Here is a 19,412-nt window from a genome sequence, read left to right as displayed (position 1 = left end):
AGTACCCCTGAAAAGAGTTCAGCCCCATTCTCATGACCCCCATCCTGCAGATATTGATAAGATCCTCTCTCAGCCTTCTCTTTTTCCAGCTAAACAGCCTCTCCAGCTAAACAGATCTCTCAGTCTTTCCATGTCAGAGAGACACACCGGTGGTCCTCCCAGTCATCTTTGTGGCCCTCTGTTAGACTCCTCCTGCTAGTTCCCTGTCTCTCTTGAGCTGGAGAGCCCAGAGTTTGACACCATACTCCAGGAGTGGCCTCACCCAGGCAGAGTAGATGGGGAGGAGAACTTCCCTCAGCCTGCTGGCCATGTACCTCAGAACAGTGTTTGCCATTTTGGACGAGGCACAAGGTAGTGGTTGTGGGGCAGGGGATGACACAGAGGCTGTGCAGATGTGTGACTAGCCCTGAAGAAAACTCCATGACCACTTGACCATTGTCTGGCTTCTGGCTGCAGTTATCTCTTCATTTCCACCCCATGTGTTGGCATGGTGAAGTGCATTCAGATTCTCTGCAGCCTCCCTGCCCCTGCCAACATCCCCACTGGCCATGCAGGGCTGAGGAACTTCACAAAGCAAGCACAGGACGGGTCCATTTGCTGTCAAAATGGACAAGAGATGAAAGCTGTTTACTCTTTCACTAGCAACTTCTCTCCCTCTTTGGGCTGGCCATCTGGGTCTGAAGCAGAAATCAGCGGTTCCTTTGTGACACTTCAAAATGTGCCTTACTCACCTGATTTGTAATGAAGAGCAAGTGTCTCTGCTGCTTGTAATGGAAGCCATTGCTTTCTCTGCTTCAGTCCCTGCTAAAAGCTTCAGCAAATGATCTCATTCCTACAGCAGAGATTTGACAGGGCTTCCTGTCTCTGCTGCAATTTCTGTGGCTGCTGTCACCTTTTATTATAGATTCAAGAAAAGCCCCCAGTGTTCCATACACTGTGAAATCATGCAAACTATTTTATCATTTCGTTTTTAAAGTCTTCACTACTCCTTTTCTCTGCAGGCCAACTCTGCCTCTTTGCCTTCCTACTCTGTTTAAAATATTGGAAGCCAATAATTAAACCTGTCTCCTTAACCGTCGTATTTATTAATATAAGGGATCAAACCTACTAGCTCACATTTAGTCAGTCACTGACCACACTTGTGCAGTCCAGGCCTCCAAATGAGAACTTACATAGTGGCACACTACAGCAAATTGTTTCTGCAATCAGGATTTCATGTCCTGGAGTTATCAAAGAGAATATGAAATGAAGTGCAACAAAAGATGATATTCTTCTTCACTTGGATGTGGAACAAGCATCTGATGCAAGGCCAGTGCCCAAGGTACTAAGCTGTGAGTGGATTTTTGGCTGTCGTGTTTCTTATTTATGTCATGCCACTCTCCTGGACAGTGATACATCATGGTGCAATGAAACATTAACTATTTGAAAGTGAGAAAAAGAAAGAGTGGAGGAGATAGGTTTTTTTTTTCTCTTTTTATCAAAGGACTGATAATTAAGAAGGAAGCTGTACTTCAGTAAAGCTACCAGAGAGTGGTTATGGTAACATGCATTGCTCAGTTACAGAATCAGGGTAGGGGTTGGAATGGACCTCTTTGGATCCATCTAGTCCAACCACCCTGTTAGAATCATAGAATCAATAAGGATGGAAATTACCTCAAAGATCATCAAGTCCAACCTGTCACCCAAGACCTCATGACTACTGGACCATGGCACCAAGTGCCACATCATATCCCCTCTCAATGTCCTTCTTAAATTGAGTGGCCCAGAAATGAGCATAGTACTCAAGGTGTGGCCTAACCAGTGCTGAGTACAGGGGCACAATGACTTCTCTGCTGCTGCTGGCCACACTATTCTTGATGCAGGCCAGCATCACCCAGAATAAATGACACAGGAACATGTCCAGGTGGGCTTTGAATGTCTCCAGAAATGGAGACTCCACAGCTTCTTTGGGCAGCCTGTTCCAGTGCTCTGTCACTCTCAAAGTCAAGAATTTTTTCCTCATGTTTACATGGATCCTCCTGTGTTCCAGTTTGAGTCCACTGCACCTTGTCCTGTTACTGGACACCACTGAGAATAGTCTGGCTCCATTCCTCTAGTCATGAGGTCTGTGGAGACAGGTTGGACTCGATGATCCTCGAGGTCTCTTCCAACCTTAGTGATACTGTGATACATTTGCTCTTTTGCTAGGCATTAATGAGACCTCCCCTCAGTCTTCTCCAGGCTAAATGGCCCCAGCTCTCTCAGTCTTTTCTCATAAGGTAGATGTTCCAGTCCTCTCTTTACCTTAGTGGCTCTCTGCTGAACTCTCTCCAGTAACTCTCAGATCCTGAACTGTCCTCAGGTCATTACCTCATCTTATAGGTAAACACTGACTATAGTTGGCTGCTGAGACATGTGAGGCAAAGAGGTGTTTTAAAACAGGTTTTTTAAACACTTGAGGTTTTCTGCTTACCAGGAAATGTAAAGCCAGCAGCCAGCAGATGCAGTCAGCTGTGGAAGTAAACACTAAATGTGAGATCTGCTTGGTTATCTCCTGTTCCTTTGAATGGGTGAGAAGTTCCATGGATTTTGCTGCACTGGGATTTTCCAAAGCATCCACAAATGCATTCATTGATGCAAATGGTTTCTCAGGCTATTGGTTACAGGGTGAGTTCTAGGGGGGTGTGTGTGGAAAAGATACAAGCTCAGGGGAAAAGCCTTAGTCTTCCATCCAACAAAGCCCTCATGCTAGGGTTTTAGCACGCTTTGGGTGCATGTTCCTGCTGCCCCGTTAGGTGGTTTCCTTGAGTGAGGTTTTGACACACAAGCAGATGCCTATATTCTCTGCAGAGCAGAGTATACGCAGAGTGCTTTCCACTCACTTAAGGCATCTTATGATGTCAAAGCTAGTTATGTAACAGCCTGCTGCAAAGAAAATTTAAAGCACTCCTGGGAAAAGCCAAAATATATCTGGATTGTACGGAGGTTAAGTAGAAAATCACGCTAAGATCAAGTGAAGATATGTGTCAGATTTCAGCTGGTTAAAGAAAATGAAGGGTTTTCAGAGCACAAAGAGTGAGGAAATACCTGAAGCTCCGGCAGCAGCTTTACAGAGAAGCTTCAGGTTCCCTGTTGTTGATTATCCCTTTGAAAAATATGTGTTACCACACTGTCATTTATCTTATCAGAATATCAGCAGGGAGAGCTGCATCACCACCAGAGATTGCTCCTGCTGCAGCAATCATCCCCCTTTGGACAGCTATTTTCCAATCTTCACTGCTTTACCATTTTTATTCATAATCAGCTGTTGACAACAAACCCATTAAGCAATGATGGGAGTGCTTTTGCAGCAGGAGCAGCAGCCCTTCTCTGCTGTGCTGGAGGTTTTTGGGGTTGGGTTTTTTTGTCTGCTTTCTTTGCCAGCCCAGGCCTCCACCTGCTAGGCAGGCAGAAATCTCTGCTGCAGCTGGCTGAGCTGAAGCATGATGGATTACTGCAGCGATGTGTCAGTGGGGACAGCAGAACTGAGTCACCGTGTGCCTGCACAGAGTCCCCCGCCTGCTCCCGTGCAGAGCACAGGCAAGGGAGCTGCACAGCAAGGGCTTGCGCTGTCTCCTCCTGTTGAGATTAAATTAAAGCTTGCATGGATATGAGTTGTGGGATTTACCAGAGAGGCAGATTTCTAGCGGGCGTACAGTGTTGTCAGCGCCGCCGCCGTCGTGTCCGCGAGCAGGGGCTGAATATGGATGCTTCTGCTCCCATAGGCTTTTGGCACAGAAGCTGTTCAATCTGCTAAATGTGTTGATGGTAGAGCCTGTGCTGTGCATTAGGCATAAGGTTTGGCTGCTGCTTGAAAGCTGCTTCAAAGCCACAAGTCAGCAGAGAATTGGGTTGCTAGGATTTAATCTTACAGTAGTACAGTGAAATTAAGGGAGCCTTCCCTGCCAGGTTGTGGTTTTCGTCTCAGAAGCAGTGAAAACTGGCACCCAGGCTTTTGCATCATAGCACATCTACTTCACCCCTTGACACCAGGGGGTGGGGAGCCTGTTCTGCAGTCTGACAAAATAAATGCAACAAGCTTCACACCAAACCCCAGGTAAAAGTGTGAGTCATAGCTGGTGCTACCTGAGTTGCAGGAAGAATCTCACCCAGGCTAAATTTTAAAGAAATTAAATGGAAACCCTACCATACCTCCTCTCTTGATCCCCCATCGAGTGCACAGCCCCTCTTCCCAGGAACAATCTGTTCTCATGGCTCCCAAACAGAAGAGGAACACCCGGGGCTGGGCTGCTGCCAGAACTGATAGGACACCTGGGATGTGTGATCCCCATGGGAAAACAGCTCTCTGCAGGGTTACAAGGCAACTGGCTGCCTTCCTCCTCCTCCTCCTCTTTCCCACACATCTGCTTGTTTTGCAGTGTTCACAACCTGTATTTGCATCCAGATGTCCCTGCACAAGAACACTTACTGTTACTCTGCCTTACTTTACATTCTCCCACTAAGCTTTTACTTGTGATAAGGGAACCTTAAGATGATTGCTGTTACTGTTATAAGCCCCTGCACCTTAAAGGAAGAGGGAGGTTCTTTGGGTTTTGCTTGGGTTTTTTTGTTGTGGTTTTTTGGTTTTGTTTGGTTTGGGGTTGTTTGGTTGGATTTTTGTTTGGATTTTTAGGGGGGGTTGGTTGTTTCTTTGTTTGCTTTTAATCAATCTCAGAGTAAAATTTAACATTTAAAATTCAAATCTGAAGTAACCGCACTAAGAACCAAAAGTGAAAAATGTTTGCTTTGAAAGATTCATTCAAGGCTTTTACAATGAGAATGAAGGAGGCTTTGAAATTCTCAGATCCTTGTGTTAAAGCAGAGTCAAAAATGAGGTAGAGGGGTCTTTTACACTCACCTCTACTGCAGAGCAGGCTTGCATATTGAAGAGGTAAAATGATGAAGTTTCTGGAAGGAGCTGAGAGTGAAATAATGCTTCTCTTCATTGGAATCTCAGAGAAAGTCTTAGGCATTTAAGCATATTTTGCATAATTTTTGGTAGTTTCCTTCCATGCCTTGACCTTTAAAGATACTATCTGGGCTGTCCAGCTCTTCTTAGTTCCCAAGATTCTATGGATCCCCTGATTCATGTGGCTTCATCTCACTCTTTCTTCATCCATTTTTTGAAGCTTGCCTGTTCCAGGTATTGCACTTAATAGACAAAAGGGGAAGGGAAAGGCCAACTTAATAGTGTGCAGTTGGAGAAGAGGGAGCTTTGGCTGCTGGTTTGTAGCTTTTTTGCTTTGGGGGTTTTTGTTGGGTTGTTTTGTTGGGTTGTGTTGGGTTTTTTTTCCCCTGAGGAAAAAAAAGGGTTGAGTAACCAAACTGGTAATCAGAGTTTCTGAATAAAGTGTATGATGAAGCATTCCTCGAGATGCATATGTTTTGTGTGCACCATGTTGCACTTGACTAAAACATATTTTAAAGGTATTTTAGTTCTAGTGTTTGAAATTCATATGAAGAGGCACTGAAAACTGTTTACAGCTCAGCTGCATCTTTGATTTATATCAGAAAGGAAGTATAAGGTTACTCTTGGGCACCTCCATGTTTTATTCAGTAAGCACTGTCTTGCCTATTGCCACACTGAGGTTTGAGCAGAGAGCTAGGATTTATCAGCTATGCTGGAACAGCTTAAATTCTTTCTTGTCATTCCTTGCCCTTCAGTTCCATGGGCTCAGGCAGTCCCCCATGCCATCATCTTGGAGTCACCTTAGGCTGCAAATCTTGTGACACAGAGAGCCTTGATCTACTGACTTTATGAGTGCAGAAAAAAAGACACTTCATTTTTTCATACAGTAACTTGGGGGGTTATCTTATTGTGTACACAGTGAAATAATTAACTCCAGGCTTAATTACAATCCCTAAACCTTGTTATGGTATCACATTCTGTGATCGTTGTGGCTGAAGCTTGCTTTATTATTTTCTTTTTTATTTTCTTTTTTTTTTAATGAAGGTTAAAGTTAGAGGGCAGTAACAAAGCTTCTCTCTTCTGCTCACATTGCTCTCGTTGCAAGACTGTGTAGTTATCCTGAGCTCCCAAGTCAGAGTTCTAGGCTGCCTTCTGACACAGGCGTGAGGCTCTTTCTGATGCCAGGATGTGCTTTAAAGATGCCTCAGCTGTGCTGGTAGTGACAGCTACACAGCAATGGTTTGCCATCTGACCAGCAGTCAGCAGAAGGTGTAGTACTTTCTGTGCTTAGGTCTTTTCTATAACGGTTGAAGTGTTTGTCTGAGGGATGGCCCAGGATCTAAGACAATGCTTATGCAGGTGTGTGTTGGAACTAGATGATCTTTGAGATCCCTTCAGCCCTAACAATTCTATGTGTGTCATCTCTCTCATTTCCAGCTACACAAGCAAATGGAACGCAACTGGCATACAATGAGAGTTTGGATGCTTCATCTACTGAGAGACCATCTTTCTCCTCTACAGTCCCTCTACAAAACCCCACTTCTGCTCCTGGAACCTCAGGTATGTCTTGAAAACATACACTGTATTTTCCTATGCAAACAGTTAAGAAGATGCAAATCATTTTGAATCTCCTCTTCATTTCTTGTGCCTTGTCCTGGAATGAGGATCACATCTTTATTCATGCAGGGTACTGTGTGTCCATGTCATCTGCTATGAAGTTATGAGTGATGGGTGAACTTCAAAACATTCAGTTGAGGTACTCAGTGTCATTACAGGAAGATATAAATTGCAAAAGATAATAGCAATCCTTAAATATGCTGTATGTGGTCATTGTGTAGCATTGGCTGTCAGAGCAGACGTCAAGATAAATCAAGATAAATTCTCTGGCTGCAAAACAATGGATACAAAGGAGAAAACAGCTATGATTTTAACAGTTGTTAATACATCTGAAGGGCAACTTAAAGCATATCACCATATGACATTGCACAAAGCACAACACAATCATGTGCTAGGTCAAATAAGATATTAATCCTTAGCATCTCCAGTCCAGTCTTATTGTTTTTCTGGGTGCATTTTCTTGGTGCATTTATCCAGTGAGAAACACTGTGGTGAATGTAGATGCCAGGCCACACAAATGGTCATACATTATGCTTCTAGCTGGCTGAAGAACCACTTATTCAGGTTTTGCCAGGGTCTCTTCTGTCTTCACTCAATGCTTATTTTCAGCTACAGGTATGTAAATCCAATAAGGACACTGACTTTGCTAGCATACCCCAGTTGTTGTTATTAATGTCTCACATTCCCCATGAGATACAATAATCTTTTTACAACCTCCAGAGAGGTTAGAGGAGATAAGGATGCACATAAGCATGTTGTGGGAGATAAGCATGCACATAGAACTGTGATTTTTCCTCATAGAGGATAGGACAGGATATAAAAGTGGAGTAATGTGTGCCCAGTACACACTGAAATGCTTACAAGCATGTGAAAAGGTATTATAGTACCAAGCCTGACAATAATAAGCATTTTAATTAAATCAGGACTCTTACATTTTTAATCCAAGGCCACTGATTTAGAGATGATTCTTTGAAATTCTTTCAATAGGTCTGTGTCCCATAACACCTCTATTGTGAGCTGTAGCTTCGTGATTATCCTGTTAGGTTTTGTGTCTTTTGGCAGACATGCACATGGCATGGAAACCATGGTGTTGGTACACTACAACACGGCAGTAAATTGCAAGCTTTTAATTAGAAGTTCTCTCACACAGGTAAAATGAAATTGTAATGCTTATTTGGCTATGGAGCACATGTATTGAATTACCTATTGACATTGTCTTTATGATTTCCTTTTACCTTTAAAATTTGCCCAGAAAGTTTTACAACCTTCTTTGGATCTGTTTGTGAAAGTCATCATCTTACTCAGCTCACTTTGCTGGGAAACCACTAAGTCTTCTTCAGCTTGGGGACTACCAAGGAGTATAACTGCCTGTCTGAGAAAGAAAAGTCCCAGCTATCCATGGGGCGTCTGTCTAGGTGCTTGGCATAGCTGGTACTCTGAGTTCCTGTGAAGATGCCATTCCAAGTCACTTCCTTCCTCACCAGGACTTCCACGTTGACACCTTTCTTGTCTCCTGACAGCACCAGCTCCTTGTTTCCTTCTTGCAGCTTAAATATGCAAGGAATCCCACTACTCACTCTGATGAATTAGGTAGCTTATATCAAACGGGGGAGCACCTTTAGACCACCCTTGTTCCCTTGTTCTCTCTGCACACTTAAGATTTTAAGAAAAAAATGGTTTGGTTGTCTCCAAAGAGATTTCTTCTGTGTACAATCACTCAGGGTCAAGGGAAGTCATATGCTGCACTCTAATAACTTTAAAAGTAATGTAAATGTGAAGCCTCTCTATGACTACCTGAAAGGACATGAGATTTAACACATCCAAGTGCCGTGTTCTGCACATTGGCCACAACAACCCCATGCAGTGCTACAGGCTGGGGTCAGAGTGGCTGGAGAGCAGCCAGGCAGAGAGGGACCTGGGGGTGCTGGTTGATGGTAGGCTGAACATGAGCCTGCAGTGTGCCCAGGCAGCCAAGAGGGCCAATGGCATCCTGGCCTGCATCAAGAACAGTGTGGCCAGCAGGAGCAGGGAGGTCATTCTGCCCCTGTACACTGCACTGATTAGGCCACACTTCGAGTACTGTGCCCAGTTCTGGGCCCCTCAGTTTAGGAAGGAGGTTGACTTGCTGGAACGAGTCCAGAGAAGAGCAACAAAGTTGGTGAGGGGTTTGGAACACAAGCCCTACGAGGAGAGGCTGAGGGAGCTGGGGTTGCTTAGCCTGGAGAAGAGGAGACTCAGGGGTGACCTTATCACTCTCTACAACTACCTGAAGGGAGGTTGTAGACAGGCGGATGATGATCTCTTCTCCCAGTCAGCCAGTACCAGAACAAAAGGACACCGTCTCAGGCTGCACCAGGGGAGGTTCAGGTTGGATGTTAGGAAGAAGTTCTATACAGAGAGAGTGATTGCACTATGGAATGGGTTGCCCGGGGAGGTGGTGGAGTTGCCGTCATTGAAGGTGTTCAGAAGGAGACTTGATGGGGTGCTTGGTGCCATGGGTTAGCTGTTTAGGTGGGTTGGATTGGTTGATGGGTTGGACACGATGATCTTGAAAGTCTCTTCCAACCTGGTTTGGTTTATTCTAATAAAGGTTTATTCTAATAAAGAGGCTGGTGCTGGTCTCTTCTCACAGGTAATTGGTGATAGAACAAGAGGGAATGGCCTCAAGCTACAACTGGGTAGGATTAGACTGGACATTAGGAAAAACTTCTCCCCATCAAGAGTGATCAGACATTGGGATGTGCAGTCCAGGGAGGTGGTGGAGTCACCAAGCCTGGATGTGTTTAGAGGTGGTTTGGATGTGGTGCTTGAGGATGTGGTTTAGGGGTGAACCTTGTAGAGTAGGGTACTGGGTTGGACTTGGTGATCCTGAGGGTCTTTTCCAACCTGAATGTTTCTGTTATTCTGTGCTGAGACTAGAAGAGATGACAACTTTCTTGCTGACATTAGATTACTTCTTCCCAGCTCTTTGAATTTCACACTCAAGGCTGGATACCTTTTGTTCACTGAAGCAGAAGCTGGTATGGACAATGGGGCTGGCATTTGAAGAGCTTGCAAGCTGAAGTCACCCAAGCCACAGCTTCTGCATGGGAGGTCAGGGGAAGATTAATTCATGTAAAATTGATCCAAACCAGAATGCTCCTATTTGGTACACTCAACCAAAATAGTTCTGCTGACTAACCCCAATGCAAGAAAATATGTTTAGTTTTGAGACCATTTTCTCCTTTCTCTCTTTTTTTTTTCTCCCTAATGCCATTTTGGTGAAAATCTCTTTTCTTGCTGCAGAAAATGAGGAGCAAAACAAAAAGGCACATTTTGAAGAGAAACTTCCAATCAGCCATATCAAAAGATTGGGGTGTGGGAGGATGCTACAGAGAGCTGGAGAGTGACTGAAATGAGTGGGGGAGCCTAGGAAATAACCCAGGGAAACATCAGAGAACAACATTGCTGTATTATAACCACCAGCCACAGAGGAGAGGCTGTGTAGTGCTCACCCAGGCTACAGAAAGCGACAGGGACCATTTTTAGCACAGAGAGCAACGTGCATGCGTGCCACTGACACACACACACACACACACTTCTTTAAGTGTAACTCTGGTTGTCATGTATAGTATACCTCCTGCTCATTCTCCACCTCCACAGAGGATTGCTTACTAATATTTAATTTTCTCCTTTTGTTTAATTAATGAAAAATTAAAGATTTAATGGCTAAGTGCATCTGAGAAATTGCAAGGATTGTAGCCTTTTTATTCTGTGGCTTAAAGAACAAAGAAAAAACCCCATGAAGCAATATGAGCTTAAGTTCAAACAGCAGGGTGCTAAGATCAAATGATCTATTATAATAAATTGTCAGATGAATCAACCTGCTGCATCTATTGATATCTTTATTGCACTCCTCCAATTAAAAATCCTACTCACTTGATTCACGGGGAGCATCTCCCTAAGAAAACTTCTTATGAGTAAGACAAGAAGGGTTTGACTCTTTTTGTACACAAACTGTGCAGGAATTCCAGATAGTGATATTAGGTAAAAATTACTCACCATAGCTTCAGCTTCTTCTTAGAGAAAGTAAAACTGAACTGCCTGGGGGATGGAAAATGTAGAAGAGACTCAGTTAACACAGGGGGCTCAGGGGAGACCTTATTGCTCAGTGTCAAGCTGCTCCAGGGGAAGTTTAGGCTCAAGGTGAGAAGAAAGTTCTTCACAGAAAGAGTAATTGGCCATTGGAATGGGCTGCCCAGGGAGGTGGTGGAGTCACTCTCCATGGAGGTGTTCAAAAAAGTATTGGATCATAGAATCATAGAATCAACAAGGTTGCAAAAGACCTCAAAGATCATCAAGTCCAACCTAGCACCACAGACCTCATGCCTACTAGACCATGGCACCAAGTGCCACGTCCAGTCCCCTCTTGAACACCTCCAGGGACAGTGACTCCACCACCTCCCTGGGCAGCACATTCCAATGGGTAACAACTCTCTCTGTGAAGGACTTTCTCCTCACCTCCAGCCTAAACTTCCCCTGGTGCAGCTTGAGACTGTGTCCTCTCATTCTGGTGCTGGTTGCCTAGGAGAAGAGACCAACCCCCTCCTGGCTACAACCACTCTTGAGGTAGTTGTAGACAGCAATAAGGTCTCCCCTGAGCCGCCTCCTCTCCAGGCTAAGCAACCCCAGGTCCCTCAGCCTCTCCTCGTAGGGCTTGTGCTTGAGGCCTCTCACCAGCCTTGTTGCCCTTCTCTGGACACGTTCAAAATGTGGCACTTGAAGCCATGGTTTAGTTGTCATGAGGTGTTAGGCTGGACTTGATTATCTCTGAGGTCTTTTCCAAGCTGGTTGATTGTGTGACTCTATGAATTACAGATCTATAGCTCAGTCAGGGCAAAGAAGATTTTTTAGAACTTCTTAATTTTGCTTTGATTTATATTGTGGTATCCCCTCTGAGTAATCAGCTGAATTTATTCATTTGTTTTGCCAGTGAACACAGTTTCATGTGGCTGTCCTCCAAAAGCAGAAGCAGCAAACCACAGGGTATCTGGGCTGCTTAGGTAGCGGTTGTTGCAGAGAGTGGGGAGAGGTTAGTTCTCGGTCTCTCTCTCCATCTGTCAAGCTTCTAACCAGCACTGAACTGACTCAGGCAGGTATTTTCAAATCACGCCACCATCACGTGCCAATTTTTTTCATCCTTGTCCTCCTCACTGCCCAACAAGGGCTCAGCACAGTCAGTGTTGCACTCCTCGCTTTCCATGATGAATCTGGAAATCTTCCCAGATTCTTTATGTGGAGCATCTGCCCCCTAACTCACAGGAGCCCCAAAGGATGTGGTGAGCTCTGAACAGGCAGCTAGAACAACTGCAGTCACTATGTTAGTCACTGCAATGCTGCCTTTTCCCCTTCTGTAGAACAGCACAATGTGACCCCACCTAAAAGGGCACTGGATGGCTACTTAGAAAATGCAAACTGAAAGCACCTGCTGAAGCACTTCAATAAGCCCAGTCTTGTTTGTGTGGCAGGTTTGAGCAATCTCTGAGGGATAAATCACAGGTGAGCTGGTACTTTGCTTGCAAGGTAGAGAGAGAGAAGGGCATGAGATTTTTTTTTTTCCTGTTTAATTTTTCATGTTCTAGCAGAATCTGGGTGAGACACCCTTGGGAAAGATGCTTGAAGTTTAATTGTGTGTAGATGTATGCAGGGTTTTTTTTAAAATAACAAAAGCTCAGGAGGTTCCTACAGTCCATAAAATAAAGGGCAGGGGGCTGCTGTCATGTTTCCTACCTAGGACTATTTCTGATGTCTGGATTTATTAAAGCAGTGAGGTCTGGCCATGTTTGCATTTATGCCTGGGGTTACTGAATCATAGGTTGCTGTGGTGGGCTGAAATTTCGACACCCCACCCCCCCACCCCCATCATTAAAGGCATAGCCTAAAACTACCACAGTTGCCCAGCCCTTCCTGTTTGCAGAACCTAGCATCACTTGCATACATCTTGGATGTCAGTCTCAGGCTTGACATGCTTTTCCTGTTTATTTATGTGCTCTAATTCAAGCCAAGGGGGTTCACTTTGCAAGAGTGAATTTAAGGTAAAAGGTATTATTGTGTTATAATCTTAGGGAAGCTCAGCTCTTTTCAGACTTTGAGTGACAAAATTTGAAGCTTTATAGAGACAAAGTTTGAAGCTTTATAGAGCAATGAGGGAGACAAATTTTGAAGCTTTATACAGCAATGACCTACTTGTGAGACTTGACAACGTCTTCTGCCTTTCTCCAAGAATATGCACACACAGGGTTCCACACTTTGCTTGTTCAACCGTAGCTGTGTGATCACACAGCATTTCCTCCACGGGATCCTATTCTTTGTAGGCTGAAGGAAAGGCAGTATTTGAATAACAAGGAATCATATCATATTTGGAAGACTCCTTAGCACCAGGCATGTGTCCTACTGTTCTGTACTCTGTGCCATTCCAAATCTCCGTTGGCAGGCAAGTTATTAACTTCCCAAAAGCTTGGCTGTCATTGTTAATGTTGCCCAAACATGCTATAGGCATTGCCTAATGAATCATCACAGAGATCCTTTCTGAGCAAGGTGACATTGCTTTTTGCAGATGGATTGATGAGATGATAAAAATCTTGGGGGGGGAAGTCTCTTCTGGATCCCAGGAAACCAGGGTGAGATAACTGTGCATCTTCAGAGTACCTGGCATTACTAATATTCAGTATATTCAAGAAAAGCTCTTACTGCTGACTTTAAGTACTTTGCTTTCCAACCCGAACGTTCTTTTCATGCATGCTTGTGATTAAAATGCAGTTAAAGCTCTGCCATATCTCTCATTAGCAAAAGTGGTTATTTGCACCCCAGTGGTTCAAGTGATCCATGTTTTTAATTGGGTGTCTAGAGGAGGGAAAGCAACAGCAGCCGTTATGGTTTTCAAAGAGCATATTCCCAGCAGTGGAATAATGTGCTTCGCTCACGTTACAGCGTTGGTGGTAGAAGCTGTCCTCCTGCAAAGCATCAACCCTCAGCACAGGTAGTGCAGCAAGGCCATGAGAGTGGATTTGCATTCCCCAGGAAGGAGGAGGAGCAGTGCTGCAACTGCAGGCACTCAAGGGAAAGGCTGAATGCCTGCCCACAGCCACTGCTGGTATCATGCTGCTCCCTCTGTTGTACACCAGCCTGGCTCAGCTGGGACATGGAGGATGTGCTGGTGGGCCACATCCTCCTAGGGAGTTCTTAGGACAGGGTCAGATGCAGCACATTCCTACAGATGCTGTGGCAGCAGTGTACACTGAAGAGACCCAATAAATGGACAGTAGTGGTGCCTTCAAGCCTAGAGGAAGGTGACCAAATACTGTTGTTTATACCTCAAAATAATAATTGATAGCTGAGGATATAGGGCCTGAGGGGATTTTTTTCCTTGGTAGCATCAGTAATCCAGTGTGAGAAGCAGGCAGGCAGAACTGCCAGTCACTCACAGAACCACAGAATTTCAGGGTCTGGAAGGGACCTCAAAAGATCATCTAGTCCAATCCCCCCTGCCAGAGCAGGATCACCTAGACCAGATCACACAGGAACACATCCAGATGGGTTTTGAATATCTCCAGAGAGTGAGACACCACAACTCCCCTGGGCAGCCTGTCCCAGGGTTCTGTCACCCTCATAGTGAAATAATTCTTCCTCATGTTTCCATGGAACTTCCTATGCCTCAACTTCCACCCACTGTCCCTTGTCCTGTCACTGGGCACCACCGAGCAGAGCCTGGCTCCATCCTCTTGGCACTCACCCTTTACATCTTTATAAACATTGATGAGGTCACTCATCTTGGGCAAGAAGTAGTTTGTCTTGTACAGATAAATGTTTTGCTGCCAGTTCATGCAGGTGGATCTTCTCAAAGACACAGACAAGTTAGGTGCCTGGCTCCCTTTCACTTGAGAGTGATCACAGAAGAGATTTAATGTAACAAAATAAGAATCACTATGGGAGCAATGGCTGTCTGTGGATAGCTTCCAAATGTGAAGTACTCACAGCCACCTTAATTTCCAAGACAGCTACAGTCTAGACACACAAAAGCAGCAGCATACTAACAAAAAGCTAACAAAAAAAAAAGGAGGTGTTCTGCACCAAAAACTTGTGAAGTGCAGAGGAAGTTGACAGTACTGGGCCAGTAAACAGTGTGCACAGTACTCTGCAAGGTCCATTTCTTCCTCATTAACAATGTCTCTTACTCCTGCTGCTCAGCAATATGCTAGCCAAAAGCACCAAGATAATTAATGAAGATTCATTTTTAAAGGGTTTTGTGACACTTGAAGACATAGCTCAGTTAGGCATTTGAGCTTCTGTTATCAAAACACTTCTTTGTCACTGAAATTTCAGCTATTCACTTCCAGGCACTTATTTGGTTTTGGCAGGAGGAATTTTTTTAGGAATGCATCAATTCAGGATTTTCTCTTCTTGAGCAGCGTAACAACCTAGCATAGGCTGGGCTTTGGATTCTGTTCCCACCTGTAAGGGATGTCAGCAGATTTTCACAGCTCAGACTCTCTGGGCTTGGGAACAGAGTCAGTTTGGGGGCAGCACTTCTCATGGTGTTACTGAGCACACTGCTAGAGTCTGCCACTCTGTGTGACGTGAAGATTCTGGACAGAGTCTAACAGATCTAAACCAGGTACTAACAAACTTGTTCCTTTTGTTCCATTGTAGGTCTTCACATGAGTTCTACAACACAATCAACAGGTAAGAGTGACACCAGTTTGCTTGGTGCATATTGACTGAAAGGTCTGGCATGGGGTGGGAGAGGGGCAGCCTGAGGAAAGGCAACATTCAGGCACCAAGGAGACTCTGGGGGAAGAATGAAGATGAAGCATAGTTCAGAGAAGCAGAGGATTGATGCTCAACTTGTGGCAGTGAGCAACTGCTGTGATTTCAGTTGAATGCTGTGTTGGACTAGCAGGTACTGAAAAGAAAACAGGGTGGAAGCACACACACAAAACCAACCACAAAACAAAAATGGTCAAGCCAGTACTGTGTGATTCAATGGGAAACTGAGTGTTTACTAAGGAGCTTGTTCTTGTCACTGGCTCTCATGCCTCGTCCTGTGCCTAGAAGCAGCAGGTCCCACAGTAAGGCAAGAGTTTCCTGCACTAGTGAGCCTGTATTGTCTTATTTTCCTTTCTCTGGGCTTACCAGGGAACAGGCTCTTCTGTACTGGTCCCTGCAGTTCTTGCTGCTGCTGCCAGCAAAAACTTGTTCCTCCTCTTACCATCATGGATGTACTACTCCAATTAATTGTTATTCTGATCCCAGATTGTTCCATAGCTGGAAAATACATTCCAGATACATTTTCCAGATATAGAAAAAGTAGTCTACGCTGGTTTATGAGAAACTTTAATGAATGAAGTGGGTAACTAATCCATTTTATTCATTCAGTAGTGCTTCTTTTTAGCTGATATATTTCATACTGATGGTCTCAAGAAGTTAAAGTGCTAACCTATGGGCTTTTCTTTCCTACATTACTCACATCTTCGTCATTTAACAGAGAACTAGGAAATTAACCAGTGTGCACTTGCAGCCCAGAAAGCAAATCACATCCTGGGCTGCATCAAGAGAAACATAGCCAGCAGGTCGAGAGAAGTGATTCTCCCCCTCTACTCTGCTCTGGTGAGACCCCACCTAGGACACTGCATCCAGTTCTGGAGCCCCTAGTACAAGAAGGATCTGGAGGTGCTGGAATGTGTCCAGAGGAAGGTCCTGAGGATGATCAGAGGGCTGGAGCACCTCTCCTATGAGGACAGACTGAGAGAGTTGAGGTTCAGTCTGGAGAAGAGAAGGCTCTAAAGAGACCTTGTTGTGGCTTTCTAGTATCTTAAGGAGGCCTACAAGAAAGCTGGGGAGGGACTTTTTAGGGTGTCAGGTAGTGATGGGACTAGGGGGAATGGAACAAAACTAGAAGTGGGTAGATTCAGATTGGATGTTAGGAAGAAGTTCTTTACCATGAAGGTGGTGAGACACTGGCACAGGTTGCCCAGGGAGGTGGTAGAAGCCTCATTCATGGAGGTTTTTTAAGGCCAGGCTGGATGTGGCTCTGAGCAACCTGATGTGGTGTGAGGTGCCCTTGTCTGTGGGGGAGGGGGGGGTTGGAACTGGATTATTCTTGAGGTCCTTTCCAACCCTAACAATTCTATGATTTGAATCCTCAGTTTTTCTCCTGAGTGATACACAGTCATGGTTTTCAGTGTAATTTGCTTCTTGACATTTTCAGCCAGCATCCAGGATAATTCATTGGTGTGATAATTGCCTGTTTGCCCTGTATTTCATGTAGTATATCAGGTAAAGTAGAGAAAAGGGCAGTAGTATTTCCATGGGAAATCTAAAGCAATCACATGGAATTACGAAGTCATAAGAATTATTTCAGTCACTTGATGATGGCTCACAGTTTCCATCCTTACATTATCACCCCTCAGCAGACAGTTACCATGGGAGAGAGAACTTCTGCTTTAAAGCAACATAGTGATTTTTTTCAGAGATAAGGGTCACAGGCAATGATTGTTTCCCACACTATAGCATCAGGCTGTCTCAGCTGTGCCTATATTGTTTAGACATCACACAAGCACAAAGTAAGTGATCATTTTTCCCCATGAGATTTAGTTCCAGGCCAGACAAATGAAAGGCAGGGGAGGGGGGAAACAAAAAGACAAAACCAACCAACAACAAGAACAAAAGAGGAAAGGAAGCAGAGAAGCTAACCAATCTGCTCCGAATTCACAAAGCTACACAGGGGCAGAACAAAAATAAAAACACAGCTCTCACAAATCTTTCCCTTTGCACTACCACTCAATCCGCATCAATTTTTTAAGCAGGACCATGTGTGCCCCAGTTACCTGGAAAATCCAGCACACTGGCATATCCAGCAAACCTGCAGAGACACCAGCCCCTGGCTGTTCCCTGCTCTGCTCATTTTTATATCACAAAACAATATCATGGGCAAGATGAGCCTCGAGCACAAGCCCTGTGAGGAGAGGCTGAGGGAGCTGGGATTGTTTAGCCTGGAGAAGAGGAGGCTCAGGGGTGACCTCATTGCCCTCTACAGCTACCAGGAAGGGGTTGGTCTCTTCTCCCAGGCAACCAGCACCAGAACAAGGGGACACAGTCTCAAGCTGCGCCAGGGGAACTTTAGGCTCGAGGTGAGGACAAAGTTCTTCATGGAGAGAGTCATTGGTCATTGGAATGTGCTGCCCAGGGAGGTGGTGAAGTCATCTTCCCTGGAGGTGTTCAAGAGGAGATTGGACATGGCACTTGGTGCCATGGTCTAGTCATGAGGTCTGTGGTGACAGGTTGGACTTGATGATCCTCGAGGTCTCTTCCAACCTTTGTGATACTGTGATACTGTAAAACTGGGAGAAGCATGTAGTACAAGCAGCCTGGCTGGTAAATAGTAGCAGTTCAGTGAATCAAGCTGTACCTGCACACTCAGATCTGCTACAAAAGGTAGAAGGTGATAGAGTTCCTGTTGTTAGAGAAAAGAATCTGTTAGGCAAAACTGTTTGGGTATTTTCTCCTTCAGGAGAGGCCAAACCTGTCTGAGGGGTGGTTTCTGGTGAAGGTCCTGGTCAGACTTACTGGGTAATGCAAGAAAATGGTGAAATTTAGTGTATTCTACAAAGAAATCTAACTTTAGCTGAGAGAGTTTAAATTGAGAGTGTTGTACAGATACAACGTCGCACCCAAAGGAAGAATCCATGAGGAATCTACAGTGTACGAACCCTGAGAGCCATGAGTCAACTGAGAGTCCCCATTCCTTTTCTTCACCTCATCTGTGAAGAAGCAAACTGTTTTCTGGTTTTCCTGGGTTTTGAGCTTTCGATTCATCTGGTCTGGCAAAGTTAATGTTGGGGAGAGGAATCTCAACCCACCACAAGAGGTTCTCCTCCCCCTCTACTCTGCCCTGGTGATGCCACATATGGAATATTGTGTGCAGTTCTTGACCCCTCGGTTCAAGAAGGACCTCAGGGAACTGCTTGAAAGAGTCCAATGCAGAACCACAAACACGATTAAGGGAGTGGAACATCTTCCTTACAAGGAGAGACTGAGGGAGCTGGGGCCCTTCAGCTTGGAGAATAAGAGACTAAGGGATGTCCTCATACGTGTTTATAAAGATGTAAATGGTGAGTGCTGGGAGGATGGAGCCAGACTCTGCTGGGTGATGCCCAATGACAGGACAAGAGCCAATGGGTGGAAGTCGAGGCATAGGAAGTTCCATGGAAACATGAGGAAACATTTTTTCACTGTGAAGGTGGTGGAACAGGCTTCTCAGTGGCGTTGTGGAGTCTCCCTCTCTGGAGATACTCAAGACCTGCCTGGATGTGTTCCTGTATGATCTGGTATAGGTGATCCTGCTCTGGCAGGGGGGTTGAACTGGATGATCTTTCAAGGTTCCTTCCAGCCCCTAACATTCTGTGCTTCTGTGATTATTTGCCTGTCAAGTGTTCCTTTGTAATTGTGAACAGTAACTTAGCCTCCTAGAATTGAAGTTTTGTAGCTCATGACCACTAAGTGGACAAGCAGATGATTCTAGGGAAGACTACACTCATGCAAAGTCTCTGTTTCTTCTAGGCCACTCTAGATGAGTTTTTCCCCTGCTCTTGCCATATTCGCCAAGTATTGTTGAGAAGAACTATAGCTGTGGAGCACCAAATGACTCCAGAATGGAGACAGAAAAGTTGTTTTGGGGGAAGAGTTGTTTGGGAACTTCTGGGTTTGACACATTAACCTGAAAGGCAATATTTCTTTTGCAGCTCGAGATGTTGGCATTCCTGGAAGCAGTTCTGGAAACAAAAATGTGGCAGGCAGTGATAGCCACTATTCCAGTGAGTGTTCCTACTTT

At 44.8% G+C, this 19,412-nt stretch overlaps 1 protein-coding gene across 2 annotated transcripts in view; it reads left to right on the top strand.

Annotated features, from left to right (window-relative positions):
* The window catches only part of EMCN (endomucin), a 67,534-nt gene that overhangs the window by 26,760 nt on the left and 21,362 nt on the right, over positions 1–19,412 (top strand). For both annotated transcript variants that reach the window (XM_068136819.1, XM_068136818.1), the window contains exons 5-7: positions 6,365–6,487; positions 15,233–15,265; positions 19,324–19,395. In XM_068136819.1, the coding sequence (XP_067992920.1) occupies positions 6,365–6,487; positions 15,233–15,265; positions 19,324–19,395 (228 nt within the window). The remainder of the gene's footprint in view (positions 1–6,364; positions 6,488–15,232; positions 15,266–19,323; positions 19,396–19,412) is intronic.

Source organism: Melanerpes formicivorus, unplaced genomic scaffold (assembly GCF_026170545.1).
Source record: "Melanerpes formicivorus ecotype bairdi unplaced genomic scaffold, bMelFor1.0.p_v2 SCAF_4, whole genome shotgun sequence".
Taxonomy (NCBI): Eukaryota; Metazoa; Chordata; class Aves; order Piciformes; family Picidae; genus Melanerpes; species Melanerpes formicivorus.
This window is presented reverse-complemented; position numbering and strand designations above follow the sequence as displayed.